General features: G+C 48.8%; 2 protein-coding genes across 6 annotated transcripts; both read left to right on the top strand.

Annotated features, from left to right (window-relative positions):
• The first annotated feature begins 811 nt into the window (after positions 1 to 811).
• Positions 812 to 15,870, top strand: RNF41 (ring finger protein 41). Of its 5 annotated transcripts, XM_078877839.1 has the most exons (8): positions 846 to 893; positions 1,163 to 1,296; positions 1,864 to 1,944; positions 3,449 to 3,567; positions 8,141 to 8,412; positions 8,567 to 8,702; positions 9,698 to 9,801; positions 11,042 to 15,870. In XM_078877839.1, exons 4-8 carry the CDS (start codon positions 3,478 to 3,480, stop codon positions 11,391 to 11,393), a joined length of 954 nt encoding a protein of 317 aa, XP_078733965.1. In that variant the 5' UTR covers positions 846 to 893; positions 1,163 to 1,296; positions 1,864 to 1,944; positions 3,449 to 3,477; the 3' UTR covers positions 11,394 to 15,870. The 5 variants fall into 5 exon arrangements, with proteins under 5 accessions (XP_078733968.1, XP_078733969.1, XP_078733964.1 ...); XM_078877843.1 differs by lacking the exon at positions 1,163 to 1,296 and having other exon boundaries at positions 823 to 893; positions 8,141 to 8,406; XM_078877838.1 differs by lacking the exon at positions 1,163 to 1,296 and having other exon boundaries at positions 823 to 893.
• Positions 15,871 to 18,506: 2,636 nt separating this feature from the next.
• EEF1E1 (eukaryotic translation elongation factor 1 epsilon 1) lies at positions 18,507 to 27,274 on the top strand. The gene is made up of 4 exons (XM_078877834.1): positions 18,507 to 18,631; positions 21,135 to 21,329; positions 21,953 to 22,048; positions 24,586 to 27,274. Exons 1-4 carry the CDS (start codon positions 18,545 to 18,547, stop codon positions 24,715 to 24,717), a joined length of 510 nt encoding a protein of 169 aa, XP_078733960.1. The 5' UTR covers positions 18,507 to 18,544; the 3' UTR covers positions 24,718 to 27,274.
• Positions 27,275 to 27,763: the final 489 nt, after the last annotated feature.

Here is a 27,763-nt window from a genome sequence, read left to right as displayed (position 1 = left end):
CGTGAACGACGCGTTTGCACACAAAGCCACCCGTCACCTTCCGTAAACAAACATATATATGCTGTAGCAACAGTAAACAATAATCAAGAGATAGAACAACAATAACAAATGGGAAACAAGCGACGTTGGGAGAAGTCGTTGGGGCCAGGCCCTCCGCCTTGTGAGGCGCTGTTACTGTGGGGAGCTGTCATTGGTGGGTTCTAACCGATTCCAAGTGTCACGATTAAAGTACACATACGATTCGCACGTCGATTCCCTCCCACCTCTTCCAAGCTACAATATGGAATCAATACCGGAATCGAAATCATCGGTTCGCACACTCCCAAAAGCACGATTCTTCACACGAAAGCGAGCTCAGGAGTCGATTCCGACTTACAAGGAATCGCCGAATCGGTGCATAAAGAACCAGTGACGTGTAGAGTTCACCGCGGACCCAATCAGCGCCGTGTGTGTCGCTGGGGCGGCGTGGGCTGAAGCCGCCCTCTGCCTCTCGCTCTCCCCGAGTGTTGCCGCAGAGCGCGAATGGCGACGTCGAGCCGAGGCCTCGGACGAGCTCCACGGCCCGCTTGAGTCACAGGCGTACAGCCACAGGCGACGAGAAACTCATCTCGCCGACGGGGGGCACCCTCCTGCACGCTGGACGGATACGCTCAGCCGTACCGCGTTCTTGTTGTTGTTGTCGTCGTTCAGTGGCGGGAGTGTAAACAATAAACACATCGATGTTTACAGCGCCCGCACGCTGAAGAGTCGTGCGCACAGCGCGGCGGGGGCTGTGGGCGCGGCACGAACAGCGTGCTGCCTGGAGAGGGACGAGCGGGAGGGGGGCGGGGGGCGGGGGGAGACGTTAAAGCAGCAAATGACCGCGGACTCCGGGATCGCGTTTCTCCCTCTCGGTAAGCGGGAGGGATGGGGGGCGGGGGTCAGGAGGGGGAGGGGATTGGGGGGGGGGGGTAATGGGGGGATCAGGGGGGGGGTCAGGAGGTGGGGGAGGAGATTGGGGGGGGGGGTAATTGGGGGATCAGGGGGGGAGGGGATTGGGGGGGTAATGGGGGGATCAGGAGGGGGGGAGGGATTTGGGGGGATCAGAGGGGGGGGTCGTTCAGGGGGTTCAGGGTTGAGGCCCCCTGACGTTCCCATCCATCGCCCCGTGTTGCTGTGACAGCCCCTCGACACGATTGACAGCGACTTTGCCACCACCATGAGTCGTGCCGTCAACTTCGTCAACATCATCGTCACCGGTGGCATCTTCATGTGGAGCATCACCTGTGCCAACACAACACATCGCCACCATCAGCAGTAACGTCTCCTGTACCATTGTTGTCATCAGCATTGGCTGTACCATCAACAACATCATCATCATCACCGTGATCATCATCAAAACCATCATCAATCTCCTGTACCAGCAAGAGATACATGTCCAATGCCATTGTTGACATTTACAATATCATCATCAACGCCATCATAATCATCATCTCCATGGTTAGCATCAACACAAACATCATCGTCACCACCATCACAGCAACAGTCCCACCATGATCCTCGATAGCAACATGAACATCACCAACACCTTCACATTGTTGATCAACAGCAACATCTCCCAACACCTCTGTTTACACAGCAGTACCTCACACCTGCCATGTTTATGTAACTTAGTTGGTAAATGTGCTCAGATCAGTCGAAAAAATAATCTGCCCGAGCGAATTTCTAATTTAATGTTGATTATTTGGGCGGTGTTTTCTATTTTTCACGTGACACTTGCTTTTGCCCGTATTTATATTTGTTTTGCTTTCATCATTTTGCTGACTCGGGTCACTATTCCACGTGTGTGTACTGTACGTTGAACTTCTTTCGCACCGTACGCAGCCAACCGCGCTAATCGGAGGTGCGGGGGAAGGACAACCAACTAGAGACGCGGCAAGAGAGAGGCTGCCCTGGTCTCTTGAGGTCTCGGCTGGTGATACACAAACAACACGACACGTTTAGGCACCATTATTAACACCAACACCTCCACCATCAACGTCACGAACGGCATTATCAGCAATATCAGTAGCAAGAGCACCATCATGGGCAAACACATCCCACCAACACCACCACCATTACCACCATTATCAAGAACGCCCCATCACTACCATCATGAATATCAGTACATTTCTAACACCACCATCATCATCAACACAATCACTTACCACCACAATCACCACATCAGTATCACCACATTGGTACCACCACATCAGTACCACCATCACCAGCACCTTTACGGCTGTGCTTTGCCATTATGTTATCGTTGCTTTACATCGTTTGAATTGATGACAGGAATGTAACAAGGAAATCAGAGTTGATCAATGTGTTAATGATTTACCCTATGATTGGTTAACCATGGTGAATCATTTATCGTCTACTTATTAATCTGTTATCTCTCACTTCCATAACTGAAGAAGTGGGTGAGGTGGAGTGAGAGCAGAGAGGGTCTGTAACATCATCACCTGTGGGAACACAACATCAGTCTTTGCTTTATACCACCAATCTGAAGATCCCTGGTGGTGTGGAAGCTTCCCCATCTGGTGGCACAACACTAACATCACAAGTGCACTCTAATTAACCATCGTTAATTTAACTTTTTACTTTTACCAGGTAATGCCCATTGAGCGACTTAACCACAAATGAAAGCTCAACAAAGTGGCTTATCTTCACGTGGAAATGTTTATATTCTTTGGTGATATTGCATTGGCAGTGGTGCTCAAGTACAACATTCGTTATTGACAATTATTTAGTTTTTTGGAACTTAAATAGCTTAACACCATATTTCTCCAGTCAACAAAATTGATAATTGAATGTGTTGATTAGGCCACGAAATTATTCTGGAAAAAACTGTAATTAAGACCCTCCACCAACTAACAACAGCCACACAAATTGAAGAAACATTTTCTCAGCAAAATATAGCAATTAGATGTGCAACGTTTCGCTTGAAACTGCGTCAAGCATAATCAGGACAAGAACCAGGAAATCGTGAATAAAATCTAGGAAGTTGGAATAACCGTGTCACCTGACCCAGCATCTTAAATATGTGTGCTGGTTGTTCCTGTGAAGCCAATCAGATTAACTAAATATTAAACTTAATTTAATTCCTAATTTTACTTGTTTCTCTCCTTCAAAACGTTGATTCCTTAGATGCATTTAAGTCTGGTCTGAAGACTCGCTGTTTTTCCTGTGCATTCAAGTGACACCTCACTCCTTGCACTCTTTTCCCTTCGTACTTTTTTTCTTCTTCAATTTATGGTCTTGTTTTTACCCTGACTGTAATTTTAGTTTGAAGCAAAGTTTTTGCGATGCATCTTGAGTCGCGGTGGCATTTTGACGCTTTGTAAGTTGAAATTGCATTTACCTGTCGATCAAACCAGTAATGTGCCTGTGTTGTTGCTGCGCGTGTGTGTGTTTTGTCTGTCTGCAGCTGTGTCATTGCTAGGGCAGCTATGAGCCATGGGCTACGAGGTGACTCGGTTTGAAGGAGGAGTGGATGAGGAGCTCATCTGCCCCATCTGCAGTGGTGTCCTTGAAGAACCTCTGCAGGTAAATCGAGTTGGAGATGACCTTCGTAAACAGGTCAACAGGGAATGTGGTGGTCAGGTAGCTCGGAGGTGGAGAGCGCTGAGCTGGAACCGCTGAGATACCTGGGTTCCCATCAGTTCCTGTGATTAAACTGGGTTCTCAACTTTTGTGAGTTAGCCATCTCAGTCCATTTACCAATAACTACTTTACCAAAAATGTGTATGCAATAAATTTGTCTTGTATTTCTTTCTGCGCTTAATTGAGGTATTTCTAGCCCTGGGAATTAAAGACGTTTTTTTGACTATCATGTGACGAACATCACTCTCTGTAGCAGAGCAGGCGATAAATTGCTTCCTTCTACTAAGTGGATGAGAGGCCACCTGAAAGAATGTCAGAAGTAGTTCTGTGGTATCCACTTCTATTGGCTGTCCTTTGACACAGCGTTCCGAAAGCATTCTTCGTCTCAATACATGACACTGATATCACAAACATTTGAGGGTAAAGGCCGACATGTTTTGTGAACGGCGTGAGTAGGTGGTGTGTCTGGCAACAGTGGAGGAGGTTCTATAATTCGGTCGTTATTTGGCATGAAGTTAGCATTTCGATTTAAAGCTTTCGTGACTGCAGGGATTAATCTTCTTGGTTCTTTCTGTAAAGTCACGTAGAATGGACTTTACCGAAAGAACCAAGAAGATGAAGTTAGCAATCGACATGTCAATTAACCCTTTTCCGTTCCGATGTACGTATGTGTACGTCATCAGTGTGTCTTCCGATTCTGTTCCACTGACGTGCGTTTACGTCATCAGAACGAAACTGGAAGAAAAACTAAAATAACTTTATCGGTACCGATCTTCCCACAAGGCCGTTATCGTAGAGTGCGGTCGTGTCTTTACGGTTCTCTGCGGTCAGTACAATGTCTTTAAAAACAACGGCGCTACTTCGCCTCTCTAAATCAAATTAACGCTGAGCCGCTTGCAATTTGCAGACATCTCGGAACGGGAAAGGGTTAAAATACCCATATTCTTTGGTTCTTTCGGTAAAGTCACATAGATAGAAAAAAAATAAAGGCAATAAAAACAAAAACCACGACGTTTCGATCGCAACACAAGCGGTCGTCATCAGGAAAAGGGGGGTTAGCCTCTCAAGGCAAACTGTTTATAAAGGTTTAGAGATGGGCGTAGCCCAAGTGTTTCAGCAGCATGGGCGGGGCAGCTGATGTTAATGTAGGAGAAAACAACTAAGCCGGCAGTGGGTCTCCACCAAATCATTGCACCTCGCTCCACACACCCACACTGCTGACGGTGGAGGTTGACAAGAAAACACAAATCAAGTCATGACCCAAAATGGTTGATATACTGACGCCTACCTGATTCCCACCACCATCCATCCCAGAAGAATTCCCTTATCAAAACGCTACACCATAGAGCTCAATGTATCTCCGACCATGAACACCTGACCAGTGAACTCAAACACGTACACCAAGCTCTCAAGGCGAATGGAGTTTCTGACTACAGAATCCGCCAAGCCATCAGTTTTGTTTGGATCACATGATCATTCACATTATTTGTTTTTAACCTTGTTCATTATCAATCTTTATTTTTACCCAGGAAATACTCAATTAGGGTTCAGACTTTTTTCCTAGAGGGTCATGCTAAGTTTTAACAACAGGAGGAGACAATGTGGCTATGCGTTTCCACATAGAGTAATTTTGTGGCGATTTTAAACATTTGGTCAACCTGGACTGCGAAGCCGACACACAAGGCCGTAGTACTTTTGAAATAACGCCTTGGGATCTCTGACATCCACCGTGAAGCCGGTATGGTTAACCACAATATTAACCAGGGCGGCCGAGCGGCTTGAACCACCGATCAGTCACGTTTCTCACGTTTCTTCACCTAATTTTAGGGGTTGGACAGGTGGGGCGGGGGACGTGGGGAGCAGGGCAGAGGGGATGAAGGTCGGGTCGCTCTCTGGGCTCAATGTCGCCTTTTTATTTGTCTTCAAAGCCACGTCTGAAACGTGTTTGAAAGCGAGAGGCGTTTGTTTCTTGGCTTGCATGTTCTTTGAAGGCAAGGTCTGCAATGTTCCAACCTCTGGCAGTGTGCTACTGCGCCAGATGGCTCACAGTGCCTGCGTCTTGCTCTTTTAATACATTTTGCTACGTTCTCCCGATTGAAATGCTACTATCTGCGTCGTGTCATGAGACGCGCCCGTTCTCAACTCTTTTAGCAACCAGTGTCGGAGAACAGCCCACGAAGATGCGGCAGCAGGGCTACGTTTGAAGTCACCTCAATGGGCCTCGTTATTCCAACTCCGCGGCGGGCGTTTGCTGCATGCCAATTGGACAGAAATCCTCCACAATAATGGGCGCGAAATGCCTACGTCTTAAACAGAAAACTCCCAATTGTCGGGGCTCAAAGAGACTGAATTAATGTCGAAAACCCAGTTGTGTGTGTTCACTTACAACCCCCATTTGCAGTCCACTGCTGGATGAGGGCGTGTCCACACCACGTGGGGGTTTATCAGACCAGACTTCACCACTCATAATAAACGTTTTTGGGTTAGATCGCGTTTATTATTAATTATATTGGTGGCGAAAGCCTACTTGTTAAACATACTTCACCACGCTGGTCAGTGTGGGTTTGTGAAGGCAGGGAGCAAAGATGTGGGAGTATGGTAACAGTACAACAATTAATGTTTGCTGCACGGCACTCTGCTGACAACAGTAGCCTATAACACCTGTTATGCATGGCAGTCACCAATCAAGCATTATCCAGGCTTAACCTTGTTTATCCTCCAGGGTGCAAATGATCAAATTGTCTCATTGGGTAGAGCCACAGAGCAACATCGTTCCCTACTGGGAAACTACTGCTGACTGTAATCATCTGTGAAACAATAGTGCCTTTGTGATAGCCTCACTCCTTAAGAATGGCGGAAATGCCAGATGTGCTGAGGATAATGATCTGGCGAGATGGCGCGCATTCCGGGCGATTTGAGAATTGGATGGGCTAATAATCGTATGTTGGTTTCAATCGTGTCATTCGTGCAAATATCGTCAAATGCTGGAGAGTTTGTAATGAGCACAGATTTCGCATCGGGGCGAGGGAAGCCACAGACATGGGGGAAGGCAGCCAGAAGTGATGTCAGCAGTTGCCAGGGCTTTGTGGTCCTTTACTTGAATGTTTGGCCAACAGGTTTAATGGGGTTTTATGCATGTGGGAGCAAATCAGAATACAGGGAGAAAGCCCCGGCGTTCGAGGGGGATAACACACGATCCCTGTACGGACGGGAACGAGTCCACTTGCTGTACTGCCATCACACCCTGGCAAGCCAGGAGGTGGCAACGTCAGCTCTCGCGGGTAGAGAGGGAGTTTCGTGAATTTGGGCGCTTGCACATGCTGTGTAGTGATATCGCGCGGATCGCTACAAAACCCAGCAACCTAAGTTATTCCATTTGGAGCCAACATCAGTGACAAATATATGAACTGGTCCTGGACCACCCATAGGTCAACTCAGCCCTAAATGAGTATCTGGTGCGGTATGTAAACGTCAGCACCGGGGCGTGGTGCTGTCCACCCATCCCCTCGAGCGCCACCACCGATTAGCACGGTTTGCTACGTACAGTTCGAAAGAATTTCAACATACATAATACAGGTGTTTTGGGTTAGATCGCGCAAATATATAAATGTGTCGTTAAACCCGCCACCACCCGACACAGCCATCAGTAAGGTTTGTCACGTAAACAGAACCCGCCAATTTGTCACTAGTACAGCACTAACCGGTGTGTTGGAGAGCCAAGCCACAACATTTACAATCTGAGTACGACGTTTCGCCAGTAATTACAACTAGCTTCATCAGGCGACAGAGGGGTAGATGTGATGACAACACTTATGCGCTCTTCTTGCACGAAGTGGGGGAGGGGTTGAATAAATCAACGTACATTATGCATTCCCATTTTGCGAGCCCATTGATCTAAGTACTTCCTGTCGATTGTGTGTAGTAAAATAGCCGTACCAACGGTGTGCTGCACTAGTAACGAATTGGCATGTTCAGTGACAAACCTTACTAACTGGCTGTATCGGGTGTGGTGGGTTTAACGACACATTTATATACTTACGCGATCTACCCCATAAAAAAAAACCTGTATTATGGATGATATTGGTCGCGAAAACCTAAGTATTATACGTTAACAGCATTTCTCCCAAAAGTTTGTAGGATGGTGACATGGCCCAGTGATAGTGCGTTCGCTGCTTGTTACAGAGGTTCCAATTCGGTAGGCCACCCTGGTCATAACTGCAGGTATATTTACCATAAAATATGCACCAACTACTTCACAGTGGACATTAACGACCTCGTGATATGAATTGAAAAACTAGGCCATGGCCCAAATTTGTCAAATCTTACAAATTACTTCCAAATTGCTCCATTGCGATTGGACATAGTAACATCACCCCTGCTGTGGAACAACTGCAAACTATGTAGAAACACAGTTCCGTCGTGGCAGCCTTGCACTGTAAGAATTGTGCGGGTACCAAATGTACTCAATTAATGATAAATTGTTATTATTTGTGTGTTGTGCGTGTGACTTGCCCAGGCCCCGCAGTGCGAACATGCGTTCTGCAGCGCCTGCATCCACCAGTGGCTCCTGCGGCAGCAGACGTGCCCCGTGGACCGCAGCGTGGTGACGCCGGCGCACCTGAAGCCCGTGCCGCGCATCATGCGCAACATGCTGTCCAAGCTGACGATCCGCTGCGAGAACGCGCCGTCGGGCTGCACCGCCATGCTGCGCCTGGACCTGCTGGCGTCGCACCTCGCTGACTGCGAGCACAACCCCAAGCGGCCCGTGCCGTGCGAGCAGGGGTGCGGGTAAGCAGTCTGCTGCAGCAGGGTGTGGGTAACCAGTCTGCTGCAGGGTGTGTGTAAGCAGGGTAATGGGTTCCCTCCGGGTTCCCCGGTGTCCTCCCATAGCTGCATGCACGCGTTGGCGTTCCCTGCTGACGTCGACGATTTGCGTCCCCAGGCTGATCGTGCCCAAGGACGAGATGAGTGGCCACGTGTGCGTGCGAGACCTCCGGGCCCTCGTGCTCACTCAGCAGCACAAGCTGAGCGACCTGGAGAAGATGGCGGCCGAGCACCGGCACCAGCTCGCCGAGCAGGTGGGGGGCACGCGCACAAAGACAAAGATCCCCCCCCCCCCCGTAGCCCACCCGGGCTTTTGGGGCAAGTGCCTTTAGCGAGCGCCGATGAAGGCCGACGCGGCGCACGAGCGTGTGGGTGGCAAGCACTACGCCCGGCCACCTTTGTCTCCCCAGTGTTTTCACACGCCGCACTGGGTATTCGTTTAAGGCCGAGTCGACATAGCGGAAGCCCGGGACCGGTTTCATACATTCGTCACCGATGGTGGCTGTGAGCGGGAATTGAACTCGGGCGGCTGGGTTCGTAGCGCAGTGTGCGAACCACTGCCCCACCATTGGCACGCTCAGTTCACGCACTCATTGACAGTCACTCGCTCGCACGCACTCAAGCACACGCGACACGTGACCTAAGTCACGTCCACACACATGCATGCACAGCCAGGCAGACACACATACATGCAGGCAGCACGCACACACAGGCAGGTAGTCACGCACGCATATAAACACGCATGCGCACACAGACGTACGCACACGTATAGGCGTTCACGCACGTACTCGTACACATGCTCAGGCTAACACACACACACAGACTGTTGGGGAAAGTCTTGTTAACGAGCACCTGTGAAGGCTGGCACAGCACCAGTTCCGACCGCGTTTGTCTCCTCAGTGGTGATGTTTACACACCTCACCTGGTACTCATTTGAGGCTGAGTCGACCTAGGGGAGCCCCAGGACCGGTTCAGATAATCGTCGCTGGTGTTAGCCGTGAGCGGGAATCGAACTCGGTTCACCGGGTTCATAGCGCAGCACGCTAACCGCTACACCGCCGCTCCCCACACGGACAGACAGACAGGGACACGCAATCACTCGCGTGCAGGCAGGCAGTCGCTCTCACAGACACATTCTCACTCGCTGTACAGCTAAGCCACCTGGCTGGTTTGTGAGACTACGAATTCTCTCAGCGTAACACCTTTACGCGTGTGATCTAGATGTGAGTTTGTGTGCCGTTCATTGCAGAAGCGGGAGATCCAGCTGCTGAAGGAGTACATGCGGGCCCTGAGGAACTCCACCGCAGTCCCACGCAGCATTGAGCCGCCCTCTGAGCAGAACGAAGTGTTGGGGTGAGAAATCGGTGACCCTGCCTCGAACCATAGCCCTAGCATAACCCTAACCTGACTCTCACCATAGCCTGAAGCTAACTCTAGGCCTATCCTAATCTTACCCAACCGTAGCCCTCACCTAACTCTAAACGATGACCCCAGCCTACCTCTATCTCTAGCCCTAACATAACCCTGAATCTCGCCCGAACACTAACCTAACCATAACTATAGCACAAGCCTAACTCTAACTTAACTCTAACCGCAGTATACAATGTATGAATATTGCGTACTCGTGATAACGTAGTTTATAAGAGTTCATTCTAAATTTGAAGTTTTCGTGACTGCAAGGATCCATACTCTTTGGTTCTTTCGGTAAAGTCACGTAGGTGAAAATAAAAATGAAAATAAGAATAAAAAAATTGAAATAACTAAATTAAATCACGATGTTTCGGAAGCAACACAAGCTTCCGTCATCAGGTGGGACAACCACAGCAAGAAACAAAATTGGCCCACTACAGTCATTTTGATTCTTGCTGTGGTTGTCCCACCTGATAACGGAAGCTTGTGTTGCTTCCGAAACGTCGTGATTTAATTTAGTTATTTCTATATATTTTTTTATAAGAGTTGTGCGTTTGGAAATGTACTTCCTAGTCCCAACCTAACCCCTAACCTAAACCTAGCCCAAAACTAAGTTTAACCCTCACCTATCCCATGAACTGTCGTATTGCTGTGTGTTTGTGCTGTATATGGCTGGCTGCTTGTCCCCTTGCTGCTGGGGGTCTTGTTCTCTGTTGGAGGGTGTCTATGCCGTCTGCCTACCCAGTGTCTCCAGTCTCCCCGGCCGTCTGCACTTACTGTTGGGTGTTTTGATGCCTCCGTCTGCTGAGTATCCGTCCGTGCTCGCCGCTGGGGATTTGTCCTCTGTTGCTGGGTGACTGCTCAGGCTGGAGGTCTTGTTCTCCATTACTGGGTGGTTCCCTTTGTTGCTGGGTGTCCTCTGGTCACTGCAGGTTGTGGTCCCTTGTCTTGCTGGGCATCTGCGGTCACTGCTCGGTGCTTGTGCCTTGTTGAAAGGCTTCTGTGCTGTGTTGCCGAGTGGTGCCCCGGGCTGCTCGCTGCTGGATGTCCTCTGTGTTTGCCGAATGCCCGCAACTCGCTGCCGTGTGTTTTGATCCCTCTATCGTTGGGCGTCGTCACTCACCGCCGTGTGTCCCGCTTCTCGCCTCCCGTCCGTCCGGCCCGCCGGGACTGCCCGCCGCAGGTGGGTGAGCGCGCTGCAGCCGGCGCGCGTCACTCGCTGGGGCGGCATGATCTCGACGCCGGACGCGGTGCTGCAGGCCGTCATCAAGCGCTCGCTGCTCGAGAGCGGCTGCCCGCTCGTAGTCGTCACGGGCCTCATCGAGAACTCCCACGAGCGCAAGTGGCCGCCGGGGCTGAGCACGCTGGAGACGCGGCAGATGAACCGCCGCTACTACGAGAACTACGTGACCAAGCGCGTGCCGGGCAAGCAGGCCGTGGTGGCGATGGCGTTGGAGAACCAGCACATGGGAGACGACATGATCGTGGAGCCGGGCCTCGTCATGATCTTCGCGCACGGGGTGGAAGACGTATAACGCGTGCCGTGCGTCGGGCAGAGAGGGCCGGGCGCTTGCGCGCTCGCTTTTCCGGCCGTTCAGTGGACATCTGCCACTGGGGGGCGTCCCCCTGATGCTTGGACGAATCCTAGAGGTACTCTTTTTTTATATACAGTTGCTGGGCACAGGCCCAAAGGCACCATAAGATCAAACGGCCAGCAACAAATTGTCACTATCAAAATTGTAATAGATGAGGGTTTACGGGTTTCTTGGATTGAGTCAGCGATCGTGATAAGAGGTGATAGGAGGAAATTCTAAAGTTAAGCAGTGGGGGATAAGGGGGGGAGCAGGAAGAGAGTTGCAGTGACCTGCAGTGCGGTGGTTGACCGCAGAGTGGATGAGAAGAAGCAGTCAGTCTGGCAGACCCGATTCCTCAAAATGGGTGGAGGAATCAATGTCCGAATCACTGCGATGGAGGCACGGTATAAATACTGAGGATTTATGAGGAAGGATTGAGCCGTTATCTCTGGAGTCTAACTTCAAATAATAATAAAAAATATTTAGAAAAACTAAAATTTCCCCACCATTTTCCAATCGTGCCATCGGCGTTGTGAGGCGAGACAAACAGATTCCCTTCGGGGTTCTCCTGCCGGCGAAGGGTCTCGCGTCACGCCGACTCGGAGAGCGCCCCCCTCCCCGAAGGTGACGTCGCAGAGCCACGGCACTGGGCTAGGCTGCTCAACTCGCCACACTTCAGGATCCAAGTTAATCACAAGCGGCTGCAACCTGGGATTGAACTCGGGTCAATCCCATTGCTGCCGGCTCAGTGCTCCGACACGGATGTTATCCCTCTGAGCCGCTTGGACACTCCCAGCCTTGAGAGACTTCTCAAGAATGTGTGGAGCCTCACACCTGCGCTGGTCCAATGACTTACTTCTTGCAGCTCTGGGACAGGAGTTTGAGGGTTTTTTTTCTAGAAGCAACGTCGACGGTTTGAAGTAAAATGTCAAAGGAAAGGGAAAACCGATACCCAGCCAACTACACTACTGGCCGTCGCGAGGTCAGGGAGCGACCCTCGGTGTGACGCGTCTCACCTGGTGACATGAAGGTCACAAAAAACTCAACAAAATATTCCGAATGCTGAAATAAAGTTATATTTTCACAGAAGCTTTGGTTTTAGTAAATGCAATGTGAAATATGCTACATGACATGTGGTGGAGAGGGAGAAGGTTTACTTATAGATGAGTACTTTGGGGAAATATATTTAAAATTGTTTAAATTTTCCTAATTTGTATAATTATTTCCCATGTGTCAGTGTCAAATAATTTGACTTCTGTAACCCACAGATTTCTGTCCTTGTCCTGTAACTTCCAACGCGAACGGATCTCTTGTTGCTTCAGATTATCGTGGCAAGTGCTGCGAGCGTAAGCGAAATACGTCGTGATAAATGTGCTTGAGTGGTGAGAGTGATGAAAATTTAAATGCAGAACACTTGAGAGCGTCAGGATAAAAGCCCCAATTTTACTCCAGAGTTTCCAGGTTTCGTCTCGTGCTGGCACCCACCAGCGTTGAGTTTTAACTTTGTTTTGTTAAACTGAGCGAGTACTCTTGAGTGGCAGCGTTGCTTTTGCATCTCAGCCTAATGAAACTGCACAACCCCAGCAGGGATGCACTTGTCAGAGTAGGGACAGGATTACCGAGTCGAGATTTTTCTACGTAGCTGATTGCGATAAGTGTATCATTTAGCCACGAAGCTTTCGAAATACTGGCCATTCTTTCCATCCTGTTTAAGTCGGAAATATAATCATCACCATCCAATAATCATCACTGATGTTTGTTTCTGATTGACAGCGTCGTCGTGAGCACCATTGCTTTTATCACAGTTCCACAATTCTTGATCATCCAAAAGTGGCTCTAATGTTACTCCAATTTACCCCTCCCTCCCAAAATGCAGCTGTCTTTTCATTCCACATTTCCCTCGACCTGCCCGCGTATCTCCCAACCCCATATGCCGGTCCTGGTCACCTCTCTTCATTCTCGTGTCTGGAACACTTCAGTCTGAACTTTTTGCAGCCGCGTGATTTTGGTACAAACACATCTCTCGTGCCGCTTATTGGGTGCATGGTGGCGCTTAAAGTAACACACCGAAGTCTGCTCAATAGGTCATTTTACAAAGTGGCTCATCGTTGCACTTAAGTATGCAGTGAACTATTAAGGAAATGTCAGTCCCCTTATTGTTTTGCTATTGTGATGCAGTGTTCATGCAGACGGCGGTGAGCGTTGTATCGTTTGTGCTTGTGCCTCACTGCCAGCACGGTCCCTTCGCTCGGTGCTTAACTACATTGGCCCGTCGCAGAACGCAACAAAACACTAAAGTTATATGTATAACTTAGGAAGGAGTCTGCTGAAGGGAGTGCTTGAAAGCAATGCTGCTGTGGGCAACAGTAGTACAAACTGTGAGCATGTGGCGATTCAAATCGGTTCTTACGCTCGCGAATATCTGCATCAAACACTGCGCTTGAGAATGTTTTCACGACGTCTGTAGAATATGGAAACGACACGACTGGCACGTTCTTGCCACCCGCTATTTATTAATATATTTATTGTTGTTGTCATCATCGTCGTCCTCATCCATTATTCACTTTCCATCCCAGTGCAGAAACGGTACAAACGAGGCAGTTAAGAGAAAAACACAACAACAACGACGAGGAGGAGGTGTAGACAACGGAGCGACGTCAGCCGAAGCGCCACACAGTCGACGGGGGAAGTCGTGCTGAGCACGTGCTCAGCAGGCGGAGTGTCATTAGCCGTCAGGAGTAGTCGCCTCTGGTGGTGTTGGCGCTCTCGTGTGCATCGCACGAGTTGCAAAAAGCAAGGACGATTCGACACTTGAGACGTAAATACACTCGTGGCTGGAGTACGACAATTCTCAACTCGGTGAGCCATTTCCCTCCTCGTGCGGTCACTCGTCAACACCAGAGATGTACAGAGAGTGCACATTTCATACACACGAACTCAATGTAGCGATAGTTTTTGTTGCATATTGAGGGTTGGTAATCAAGCTTGGCAAGAAAGTGCCGCGTAGAAGTTGGGAGAGAGGGAGGTGGTGGCGGGTGGGACGCGAGTTGCAGGAGGAGGGGACACCCCCGGGGCGCACGTGGGAGCAGTGGCGGCGAGCCCGAGGTGAGCGACAGAGCGAGGCGCAAGACCTCGAGCCGTGCGATGTCTCCGTGTGTGTGTGTTGATGCGACTGGAGGAGTGGTCCTTCGGAGGTCGGGTGGCGACCATTTGGCAACGGTTTGCAGTGCAGTGACTTGCAGCAGAGCAAAGCAATAGCGACGCCTTTACGGGTTGTGCAGTTCGATTGGGTGACGGAGAGAGTTGAACAACGCTGACCAACTTGAATCGAGAGGTGATGCCGCGCATCATATCTCGACGGAAGGTGCAATTGTAACCCAGCTGCACCTGCAACTATTAGAACTTGGGCTTTTCCCCTGATAGTCCTTAGGGTTTTATGTGTTTTGTATGTACGATGTACACACACGCGCGCATATGAACTATTCTGTGGAGCTGAATGAATGATCGATGTCTAAGGAATGCCCCTTGTCCATACACAATGTTTCGTGTCCATGCACAATGTCCAAATACAAGCGGTGATCAGAAGGCCTCTGTCCCGATGTTTTAAGAAGAATTCGCATTTCGAAGCGGAAGAGACACTTTCATCTTTTGCATTCTGTTTGAAATAATCACTTGTTGTGTGTTCATCAAAAAACGAGACATCTGAGCTGAGAGCAGGCCTATGTTCACAATGAAGCCATGCTGCCACAGGAAATCCATACTTACGATGGAATCCTTGGAATAATCTTCCACATTTGTGTTCCATGGTTTAGAGGTGGTGTCCAGGATTTAAATGCGGGAGGGAATCTTGTTAAGATCCGTGTTTGGGCACCCAACACCATTTACAATTTGTGAACGCCAATTAAATTCGTAATCTCCTGAAATTCCTCTGCATAATTTGATCGTAAGGAATATTTCCGAGTCTGTCGGCCCTTGCGTATGTGTCACAAGCGTTATCAACCGACAGTTTTGTGGTAAACAATGTCTCTGGTTGCCCAGAATCTTGGCCATCAACTAGAAGTGAGCCAGAATACGGGCATGGTCAGGTGCTGCAGGGAAATCCAGGACCTGTTTGTGACAGGTTCGTGGCAGTATATGATAGGGTGGCTCTCCTTATCTTGAATGCAGAATCGAAGGCCAGAGATTTCACTGGAAACCATGGATTCCCCCCGACTTTTCAGGGCTTTGCCTCTTCTGGCCTCTTCTGGAAAAGTGATAGCCTCTGCACCAAAACTGAAACCTTTATACAAGGGATCATGTTTGCAATAACCACAACACTTGCAGTCGAAATGCAAACATAAAGAGACAACTCTGATAATGATATGCACTGTCCTTGAAATTGATTGGTCCACTCAATTACCCCGAGCTCTCAATACTCTGATAGTGCGCTGTTTTTGAGTTGTGCGCCTTTTGGCGTCATCTGGTCCAACACCATGTGAGACTAGGCTCTAAGAAAATCCGTCTCGGGTGTAGACCAATTAATTTCAAGGACAGTGCATATCATCAGAATTGTCTCTCTTTGTTTGCATTTTGACTGCTTTTGTTGTGGTTATTGCAAACATGATCCCTTGTATAAAGGTGTCAGTTTTGGTGCCAGATAAAAGGGTAAAACCCTATTACTATGATAGCCTCTGGTGAGATGCAGTGAAAGCCATTCCGACTTCATAACGCACAAGCTTCACCGCAGGCTGTGCAGGTTCTTCTCAAGCCCCCACCCAGCTTGATAAACAAAGCTGCGTGGGGATTAAAGCCTTGGGATATTGTTGGACCAAGCGCATTGCACGTCAAGGGAAAGGTGTAAACAACCTTTTCGTTAAGGTCACTTTGTTTTCCCTGTCAATCGGAATCAGAATCTGTATTTATACTGGAGGAGGAATCCGATGAGCTATAAAGCTCTTTTACACATGTCCAGTCGGGGCGCGTCAGAACGTTACAACAACAAACAGTGCAAAAACACGATAGGGGTGCAAAGCGTTGGAAAGAAAAATAAATCACTTAAAAATATACAACTAAAACTAAGCTGTTTGTTTTATCTTACCAGGTAAAGCCCACTGAGCTGTTAGATTATTGTTCAAAAGCGACCTGGCCACAAATGATAGCTCAACGATGTGGCTTATCATGTGGACATTTATAGCAGCAACATAATCTAACTTCTCTGTCACTCCTTGTATGCGTGACTGAAAAACAAATCGCTCCAAACAGTTGAACACCTGCTCCTGGTTCACAGACCACTGCTGGTTCACAGACTACGCTAGCAGTAGGCAAGTTGAGTCCACAGTGGCAAAGGTAATAATCATCTCTCGACCGGTTGCTGATTGTCAGCTACGTACCAATGAAGCTATTTACGTCGCCTGTTCATTTCGCTCTACACTCTTGACGTTGCTCATCGTTTACGTTTGTTTACTGCGAGTTGGCTGGCAATTGTGAGAGGCTGCCTGCTGCTGCTGCTGGAGCAAAGGTGTAATGTAGAGAGATCCGATGCCGAAATGATTAAAGGTATCCTGAGAGTGCTGCGGATTGTTCGACTATACTTCACCACCCCGGTCGGTGCGGGTTTGTGAAGGGGGCACTTTAGACGCCCCATCGTCTCGCGTCTCACCCAGTGCCGGGTTGGTGTGTGGGTGTCCCTGCCCCGTAGTTGTTCCGCAAGTCTTCAAGACTCCTTCGCTACCAAGGCAAGTGCCCACTTTAGAACGTGACCATTATCCCGCACCTCCGACCAGCACGGTCGGCTACGTACGGTGCGAAAGAAGTTCAACGTCCAGTAGATATATATTCGTATTGTTTCCTACGGAGCCCAGCAGAACGCCACGTCTCAGTCTTAGCGCACGAGTTAAATCCCAGCTGCAAATCAACAAATCATTACACGGGGTTTATCGATCAGGTGCCGCTTTGTGGAGAGTCCACACTCGTTCTCCTGTTTTCAGATGCGCTTCTGCGGCCGTCTGGAACGCTCTTCCTCATATTAGGAAGCCACTGGAGCGATGCACTTTTAAATCATCTAGATTTAAAACTCATTTCTTTAGAGCTGCTTTTTGTGTTTAGTTTGTTGTCCTTGCCCGACACCTGCGATTAGCACGGTTGGCTACGTACGGTGCGAAAGAAGTTCTGCATACGTTCAAGACTTGATTTCTCATTCGGTATATTCCGTAACGCTGCTCGGCTGGTTTGGAGTAGGGATTATCTGCGTAAGGCACTACTACCACGAGAGTGCAAGGTACACCTATAACGATAACGGCCCTCCCATATAATTGTACCTTATATTGATGTAATCATGAGGACAAGCAACGACCTCGTGAATGACCTCACGGATTTTACGCAAAACATTCGGGAAACCAAAGACCGGATCAGCACAAACCGAGCACAAATGCAAGATGAACAACTCCCCGATGTGCTGCGACTGTGGCCATCGCTTCCACTGTGGGGATATCTGCACGTGTTTCACTTCCTCTGTTGTTCCACGTCTCCCCCGACACCCTCTGCTGAGGCTGCGTCCACAGCTCAAGCTGCCCCCCTCGTCGGCGAGTCTCCTGCCGTGTCCTGCCAAGGGACGTGTGGAGATTGACGCCTGGCGCACATGGGCAAGAGGACAGTTGTTGTGTCCGTGAGTTTGGGCCATTATAAATTATTCATTTAGCACATTTTTTTTTATCGATCGTTATCAGTTATGCTCGACTTCTCATAACTTTATGGCAATCAGTATCGTAACTCGCTTATTTTCACGGACTCACGTTTAATCTTATCGTAAACTGAACTTACGATATTGCTGCCATGTCTGAAGTCGTTATATACTCTGACCCAAGAGGTCCAAACATAGCAATGAGGTATCATTTTGGTTGGAGCTCCCGTTGTTGTCATGATAACCTCACCCCCCTTGTCGTCATGACAACCTAACCCCACCCCCCAATCGTCATGACAACCTATCCTCACCCCCTCTATCGTCATGACAACCTAACACCATCCCCTATCGTCATGACAACCGAATCCCACCCTCTCCGTCGTCATGACAACTTAATCCCGCCCCCGTCGTCGTCACGGTAACCCGGCCCCGCCCCCTCCCCCTCTAAAGGAAGATGGAGTCGCGCGTGGAGGAGCTTCGCTCTCTGCAGAGGCTCGTGGGCGGCCCCGCGGCGCCGCTGGAGCGGCAGGCCGAGCGAGGGGTGCGTGTGAGAGATGGGTGCGTGTGAGAGAGAGGGGTGCGTGTGAGAGAGAGAGGGGTGCGTGTGAGAGAGAGGGGTGCGTGTGAGAGAGAGAGGGGTGCGTGTGAGAGAGAGAGAGGTGCGTATGAGAGGAGGCGCACGGGGGATAGGGAGAGAGGGATAGGGAGAGAGAGGGGGGAAACCCTCGGCTGGAAGTCGCCGGCCCGTGTCGCGGGCGCTGCGGGGTCGCCGCGTGGTGACACGTGGGGTTCGGCCGGGCCCTGTCACCACCACCACCACTCTCTCCTCTCTCTCTCTCTACCTTCATGACGCTCGCTGCCTACAGCACGCAACAACACACTGCGGGAAGCTGTGATAGGCGACGTTTCGGGCAATAGCCCTCGAGGGCGATTTTTCTGGCTATGGCCCTGAATAGCACTCTACGGCGCTGATTAAGGACCATTGCCCGAAGCGTCGCCAGTGTTAAGGCCACACGCAGAGTATTGCTGACGCGCGCGGTTTGGTGAATTGTGGTGGTGCACCACTGCCAAGGGATTTTCCCTCCACATTTAGAAACTGGGGTTGGGATTATTCGGAGTGTTTGGCTGCGATAAATGTCGAACATGATAAGCCACTTCGTTAAACTATCATTTGTGGCCATGTCGCTTCGGATAAATAAGCTAATAGCTCAGTGGGCATTACCTGGTGAAATTAAATAGTTTAGGTTAACTTTTAATACTTGCTTACGTTTTTCCTATACTTTGCACTCATATCGTGTTGTCTTTGTTGTGACTTTGTGACCTGCCCCAACTGAATATCTGTGAAATAGAGCTTTATATCTCACGGGATTCCTCCAGTTTAAATACATATTCTGATTCTGAAAGAAGTAAACACTTTAGCATTGTGAACCACGAATATACATACACGTGAATCATACATAACGCATACAGACAGCAGATTAGTCAAGTAAATATTAACCCAGACATACAGCCAAAAGAATACAGTTTCTAATTAATGGGTACTATTCGCTGTGATGATATGGTTCGGAAACTTGGACAATAACATAATACATGGAACAGAAAATAACTCGCGTACGTTGAACTTCTTTCGCGCCGTACGTAGCCAACCGTGATAATCTAAGGTGTGGGGGAAGGACAACAAACTAAACACATCAAGCAAGATGGATTTGATTCCAGCCAAGTCGTGAGTGTAAAGAATTACTGATCCGCTTGGAATTACATTGAGTGAACGCGAAGATAAGAACACATAGGCTGGGTCCAAAGACATTCTAACGATTAGGCAAATGGATTTGGGCAGGGCACATCGCTGGAATACATCAGTCGGTCAGGAGCCTTTTCTTTATTGAAATGTCAGATTGAGACCTGCCCAATGAGACGGGTGATTAATGTGCGCGTTCGCGTAGACGACCTGGGTCGTGGCGACCCAGGGCCAAGATTTATAACGGTGACAGCCAAGGGGTGGGATGCACAATCAGAATATTTATACTGGAGGAATCCGATGAGCTATAAAGTTCTTCTTTCACAGCTGTGCAGTCGATGCGTCATGAGGACGCGTCCGCCGCGGAGATGGAATGATGAAAAGAAGCTCGGGTGCTAGGCGGATTATTACATCGCAGGGTCGTGAGAGATGCGTTTATCCAGCAGTCTGTTTGGGGCAAGTGCTGTTAGCAGCAGCACCACGCCAGACCCTCTGTCTCCCAAGTGGCGATGCTTACGACCAGTTAAAATAGATTATTAAGACATGAACACAATCACACACACTAACACGTCAGCTTATATTAACACGGCAGGGCACAGCACCATAGATTAGTACAGACAGCACACATGTACACACATGGTACACTGACAGCACATGCAACATGGCTGCATCGTAAGCCACACATTAGCACACTTTTCCACAGCTCGCATTAGCACGGTAACGCTAAACCAGCAATATAGTGAAATATAGATTAATACGTCACGCAATCATATTACACACATCACATTGAACTACTGTAATGAATCCATTCTATTACATTCATGTAGTATTCGCTGTTTAATGTTGTTTGCTATGGTCAATGTAGTATGCTATGGGTAATGGTGAATGACTTGTGTTATGCTGAATGTAGCATTCCCTTTAGGACTGCAATTATTTTCTCATCAGGTTTGTAAGGATTAATTGATTGCTATGTAATTAATGTAGATTCGTGCGCTTATGGTATAACACTTTGCGATTCACATATCATTGTTTTATAATGATACCATAAATAATGTATGCATGCACACAATTCCCTTTAGGAGAGGAATAGTGGAGAAAGATGACTCTGAAGTCAGACCGAGAGAGCCGGCGGTTTGACGTGCTGAACGGGGACGAGAAGGATTGTCGAGTGGACATGGAGAGATGATGGCCCAGGACAGGAATGAGTGGAGAAAGAGCACCTTGAAGGCAAACTCCCACGTGAGTGGTGAAATCACATGAAGCTCTGGTCTCACAATGGTGTATGCGTGTGCCGCATGTGCTGCAGGTACCCGTGCTGCATGCGGGAGATGGCTCCAGCGTCGTGGGGCTTGTGAGCGCCGCGTGTCACGTGGTGCGCGCGTCGGGGCAGCTGCAGCTGCTGGGGCTGGACGCGGAGGCCCGCGCCGTGGTGCAGCAGTGGGCAGAGTACGCGGTCGCCCTGGAGCAGGGAAACAAGGACTCCTTGAGGACTGCCCTCCGGGTCAGAAACATGCACCAGGGTGGCCACCTTGCCGCCTAGGATAGCCACCTGTCTGGGGATCGGCGTCTGTGTTTTGGTGGCAGGAATTGATGGAGTGCCACGATGGCGAGATGTTAACTCCCTCGCCCGGTGTACAGGTCGTGGGTTCGATCCCGACCCTGACGCCTGTAATATTTGAAGTTTGCGTGTTCTCCCCGTGATCGCGTGGATTTTTCTCCGGGTCCTCCGGCTTTTCCCTCCACATTTAGAAACACGCGTTTAAGAGTATTTGGCCTGCTATAAATTTGCACGTGATAAGCCACTTCGTTGAGCTGTCATTTGTGGCCAGGTCACTTCTGAAAACGAACCCGTATAGCTGAGTGGGCCTTGGTAAAATAAAAAAATTGGTTGTTTTTGCTGCGTTGTACTTTTAGGTTTTGCGTTTGTCATTTTGGTAACTCAGGTCACTCTTGCGAACCAGACTCATGCTGATCTCTCGAGCTCTCACCTTGGTTAAACAAAAAAATAGACCAGTTTTGACTTTCACACACTCATCAGCAGAGCCGAGCCTTTTTGTTATCATCATACGCTGTCGGGATGATCTGTAATCGGTGTGCCACCTGCGCAACTTTGTGTCGTTTTAGGAGCTGAATGATTACCTCGCAGACCGGGTGTTCATAGTTGGCAACGACCTCACACTGGCTGACATCATGCTGTACCACAGGCTGCACCCCGTGTTGGTGAGTTGGGAGTCGGCACGGAATAGATGGACATCGCCGCTCGGAATTGTGCGCGTGTGAATAATTTATACGTAATATTGCACGTGGCAAAATCCTCGTTATTGCATTTCCCATTTCTTGCGTTTCGCCCCGCATCTGCCCTTTGCTGGTTTTAGGTCGCAAAACTTCGTTATTGGTACAACGTAAAATTTTCCCACTACAAGCGTTGCAATAAAATGTACTGCACGCGCCGTTATGTATTCCTATCCCTAAATGTTCCGCGTGCGTTTTCTCCTACCTCGGTTTGTGCCACGGCGTGCGTTGGCGTGTGCGGCGTTTTAAGTCGTCGTGGCGACGCTCGGCAATCCGCGTAGCTTCTCTCGCACACTCTGTAGCTCGCGGCGCCGAGTCCCCACTTCTCCACCGCATCTCCGGTACTCCACGTTGTTGCACTACAAACCCGGCGACCCTGTGTTCGATTCCTGGCCACGGCTCACAATCGTTAGCAAGAGATGTCTGAATTGGTTCGAGGTCTCGCTGCAATTGGCTCGGCCTTAAATGAGTGTCTGGTGCAGTGTGTATTAACACCGCGGAGATAAAGGCAGCCAGGTGTTGGTTTTTTATTTGCTTATCTTTACAATACTTTTCACTCCTATTGTGTTTTTGTATTGTTTGTTGTTATAACTTTCTTACCCGCTCCTCTTTGACTTTGTGAAAAAGAGCTTTGTGGCTCATCAGATTCCTTTGTACGGTGTGAAAGAAGTTCAACACACGTACAGGATTCTGATCTGGCCACGTGTCGCCTGGTTGTATCACCCCGGCGTCTCCCCCTCTCTCCCCACCCTATGCCCATTACCTTGCTCTGCTTGCCGCTCTGCCACCAGCTCCATCCACGGTTATCCTTCTCAGCGGCACGTCCCGCCAACCCCGTGTGTCTGTGACGGTGGTGTCTGTGAGGGTCCTCCTATTCTCTGGCCCGGTGTTTGCTCTGCATTTGCTACATTTTAATTATCAAGCACTTTTGCTAAGGTTTGTTTTTCCAGTGATAAAGGACTAAATATTTTCATCCATCTATGTATCTTAATTTATGTATATTTGCTTCAGTATAAATATTTTAATTCCGAAAACCCGATGTCCACTGTACCGGCCTTAGATATTCGCCTACGTAACAGTGTGTACGGTAGGCGACACGGGCGATCTTAGTTTTGTAGATGGAGGGGGTGGTATGTATGCATGTGTTTGTGGAGGTGGGAGTAGTGTTTGTGTTTACAAACACATGGTTTGTGTATACAAGCAAGGCGGTGCTCTTCTATTTGTGCGTGTAAACAGAGATTGTGAGATTCTGTACGTGCATGTGTGTGCAAAGGTGGTCCATCGTGTTTGTGTTTTAATGAAGATGGTGTATATTATGTATGTGTTGGTGTGAATGGTGTGTGCCCATGTTTATGTGTATATTGAGAAGACGTGTGTGTTTGTGTGCGTGCATGCGTGTTTTGTGGCGAATGGTGGCGCAGTGGTTAGCACATTGCATGACGAACCCAGCGACCTGAAGTCGTTCATGGCCAACACCAGTGGCGAATATCTGAATTGATCCCGGGCCTCCCCTAGGTCGACTCGTTCTCAAATGAGTACCTGGTGCAATGTGTAAACATCTCCACCCGGGAGACAAAGGTGGCCAAGCCATGGTGCTGACCACCCGCCCCGAGTGTGCTGTGTCATCATAGCTGCTCACTAACAGCACTTGCCTCAACAGTCTGTTAATGGCTACACGGGAGGGATCTTTTGTTTATGTGAAGCTTTTCTGTTTTCATATCGAGGGGAATAACGTGACAGTGTTAGTGTCTTAGCCACCTGAATTTAAATCCTGGCCAAGACAAACAAGCGTAACGTATCAGAACCTGTCCTGGGTCTCCCCAGGCTCTCATGGTGGTGTTCAGACCTCCGCATGGGGTTGACAAAGGTGGCCCAGCACGGCACCAGCCCCCGAAGCCCCCACAGCCCCCGCAGCCCCCGCAGCCCCCGCCTCGTCGACCGTCCTCGCCTCAAGAGGCTCTCGCTCGACAGCGCTCGCTGCAACACTTCCTTTGGATGTTTTTGTTGTTGTAGATTGAGGAGGTGGTTTGTGTTCTATTAATAAGGCCAAACACAGCAGATGAGCCTCGTCCATAATCTACGAGGAACTGTGTGGACTGGTGTCTGTGAAATGGGGCTTTTATTAACACAAATTTAAAAAAAAATATTTGACCAGGTAAGGCCCACTGGGCTCTAGAGCTCTTTTTCAGAAGTGACCTGGCTATAAGAAATGATAGCTCAACCAAATGGGTTTCTCGTGTAAATGTATAGCTGGCAAATACTCTAAAAGCACGTTGATTCTACGTGTGGAGGGAATAACCGGAGGACCCGGAGGAGAATCCACGCGACCACGGAGATAACATGCAAACCTCGAACAGACAGGCGTCCGTGTTCGGATCGAGCGCACGACCTCCTGTATGCCAGGTGAGGTAGTCAACATCTCGCCACCGTGCTGCCGGTGACGCTAATTGTGCTTCTGATTCCAGGCGGCGCTCTGCGTGCAGGAGCGCGAGCAGCACGTGAGCGTGTGCCGCTGGTTCGACAACGTGCAGCGGTGGCCGCGAGTGAGGCAGCACCTGCCAATGCTGGTCATCCTCCGCAACAAGATTTACTCCTGAAAACTGCGACCGCGTGAGACCGCGTCAGACCACGTCATCGGTTTTCCACGTGGAGAGAAACCAGCCGGTGCGCAGGAGCAGCTACACCGACGACGCGCGCTTCTCCCGGCCGCTCTCGCATCGTTGTGATCACCGTAACGTGGCCTCCGCAGTCGAGTGAATTCCGTGGGTCTCCCCTGAGAGTCGGTTGGCTTCGATCGATTGTGGGTTTGGTACGGATTTTTCCCAATGTGACGACGCAAAGCGGTGACTTTTAAGACCAACACGATGATAGTGTTTTTTTATTTTTGGACATTGATTGCTGGAGCGATAAATAATAATGGGTGGTGGTGACATGGCTGAGCGGTCGCACAACTGCTGCTTGTTGCATAGGCTCGTGGTTCGAACCCCCCACGGCCACCCTGGTTAATACTGCAGGCGCATTGACTGAATGCACGCCGTCTGCTTCACGTTCGTGGAAAAAAAGGTGTGCTGGCATCATGGTCCAAATTTGAAAAACGACTTAAAAATGACTCGATTGGGAGAACACTGTCGTTTTCTTTAAAAGTTGGTGCTTCATTTCCAAATGTATTATACAGGTGAGCACCTCCTCATGCTGGCAACCTTGACTGCATCCCACGAGTGTTGTTAAACAAGAGCAAATTTAATTCGTGCTCCACAAGTCACTGCCTGTTCAACACTTGGGGCTTCTTTAAAATCTGCCAGTTGGACTTCAGCGGAGTGGAATGCATTTGTAAAGTGTATGCGGGTAAATCAAGTCCATACCTGTCAACTCCTTATCAGTGTCCTACCATATTACAGACCACTTCAGACCTTATTGGTCACCCCTTGCCCTTACAAATCTCAACGTTCATCCTACAAAGTCCCATCACAAGGTAGAAACACAGACAATTATTTTTGTTGTGCCCGTATTGAAACGGCTATACGCCGTATTGACTTGAAAACTAAATTTCCCTGTACAAGAATACGGGGTAAAGCGTGTGGGTTGACAGCTATGAAAGTCCAAACTTGTTGTGTATATTTGTCATCACCATTGTTTTACGCGAGAGAACAGAAGGGAAATCGCGTAATGTATAAGAAGTGACGACACGGCCACATTGATACTCTTCTGTAGCCAATTGGCTTGTTTTGGGGTCCCTTGAAAAATCTGTGAAAAAAAATCGGTCACAGCCACATTCATCATGCGTACTGTGTAATTGCCAAAATAACGTTTTGCTGCATGCATCATTTATAAAGCAGGCTTGCGTAAACATTTGTCTTCTCATAGCAGGCTCCTCTAGAATGTTGATCTTTTCAACTGGTTGCAGTTTACATTTGAATTAACTTTATTGCGTGTTTTTGTTGCCATAATAATACAAGTACTGTATGCCGTCACGTTAATAATGCCAGGTTTGAAAATTGCCGAACAATGTCCCCCCCGTCTGTTCCTGTGTTGGTATTTGGCATGCGTCTGCGATATACATCGCTTCCTTGTTTCAAGAAGGGTTGCCGCGTATGATGATGCTCCGATGTAAGTGAAATCCACGTTAATCGTATAGCCCGTTTTGCTAAAACATCGTTTAATATTTGTGATTGTTTATATTTTATTCCCTGCTGAAATACATGATATTACAAGAGCACAACACTGCAATTGAGGTTCAGAAGAAATGGCTGTTACCTATTAAATACGTACTTTGCTAAATGTTTAGCAGAGTAATTGGCAATTGTATGACCTCGTTATTGTCATAGCTAATTAAATTACTTCCTATGTAACTGACGGCCACGTAAATCGAAATTTAAGATTGTAAGAGTGAAGCGATTAGAAGACTCGTGGCGGCGGGCCTCTGTTGAGCGAACTGCTGTCCGTGCATGTTGAAGCAAATCTTGATTTGTACTGGGAAGGATAGCGAAGCACCAACACGACACAATAAACTCGTAAAACACAATAACAAAATAATAACAGGACAATTATATCTCCCCAAAGAGTGACCAACGCTGACGTCAGAAACGGGCTGCACATCGACGGTGATGCAGGCAGTGATGAGAAGGGGAAACTGGAATTATTTGGACACGGGATGGCCAACAGGAAAATGAAAAGTGTCGTTGTTCGGGTAAAATGGAAGGAACAGGAAAGAGTGGAAGACCTCCGAGAAAATGGCTTGGCGGCAGAGTCAGAGATTGGTGTCAGAAAGATGTTGCACTACTTGAGCATTTTGGCACAAGACAGAGGAGTTTGTAAACATGACGAAATGTGCATTGGACACCTTACAGGGCTATCTGCCCATGGATCGTGATGATGATATGGCGATTAACCGTCGTCATTAAAATGAACATCCTATCTTGGGACGTTATATCCGGCAGCCCTAATTAACAGCCGTGACTCGTGTGACCTGTTTCTCTTGGCGCATGTTCATCAATTGTATGTTGTGTGACTCCCGTGAAGGCACGGGACACTTCATGTATGTTGATCCCTTCTGGATCGACAACAGCGGAGCCAGACGTGACAAAAGGGGACACGGCTCGGCCTGTTTGTTACCCGTGCATCCATCAATTAAAATCGATTGTGACGTGCAAGATACACGCTTTGATTTGTGTGAGCAATAATATACCGGACTGTTCTCCATTTGTACATGGCTGTAATTTGTTCACGTAAGCTTTGCTTATGTGTGTCCGCCTGCCCTCCAAGGGGGGGCTTTCATTCGCCCACAGGTCTCCCAGAGGATTTCGGAAAGGCTGAGGAAGCAAGAGAATCCGATACCAAGAGACCGTGGACCTTGTCTTGAGAGAAACTCCACGAGTTTTAGGGCCACGTGAGCCACAGCAGAACAACCTCACTTGAGACAGAATCCCCCTCGAGTGGAGGCCCTTTCACCAGCAGTGGCGTGGGAAATTGAACGGCTGCACCTTCATTGATTTACCCATCGATGGGTCATCTTTGAAGTCCCGCGAATAGTGTTGAATGCAGTGGCAACTTCAAAAAATGTCCCACTGTCTTTACAGACAACGTGGTAGAATGTGATGGCTATGCACGCTTGGGCTACTTTTAATGGGGGTTTGAATGGCTGGG

This window comes from Lampetra fluviatilis, chromosome 49 (genome assembly GCF_964198595.1).
Source record: "Lampetra fluviatilis chromosome 49, kcLamFluv1.1, whole genome shotgun sequence".
NCBI lineage: Eukaryota > Metazoa > Chordata > Hyperoartia > Petromyzontiformes > Petromyzontidae > Lampetra > Lampetra fluviatilis.
Note: the sequence above shows the minus strand (reverse complement) of the source record. Positions and strands in the feature narration are given on the sequence as shown.

Coding starts and splice junctions, on each gene's coding strand:
- EEF1E1 (XM_078877834.1), top strand. CDS start 18,545: ATGGAGTCGCGCGTGGAGGAGCTTCGCTCTCTGCAGAGGCTCGTGGGC. Junction 18,632..21,134: donor AGCGGCAGGCCGAGCGAGGG/GTGCGTGTGAGA, acceptor CATGTGCTGCAG/GTACCCGTGCTGCATGCGGG. Junction 22,049..24,585: donor ACAGGCTGCACCCCGTGTTG/GTGAGTTGGGAG, acceptor TTCTGATTCCAG/GCGGCGCTCTGCGTGCAGGA.
- RNF41 (XM_078877842.1), top strand. CDS start 3,478: ATGGGCTACGAGGTGACTCGGTTTGAAGGAGGAGTGGATGAGGAGCTC. Junction 3,568..8,140: donor TCCTTGAAGAACCTCTGCAG/GTAAATCGAGTT, acceptor TGACTTGCCCAG/GCCCCGCAGTGCGAACATGC. Junction 8,703..9,697: donor GGCACCAGCTCGCCGAGCAG/GTGGGGGGCACG, acceptor CGTTCATTGCAG/AAGCGGGAGATCCAGCTGCT.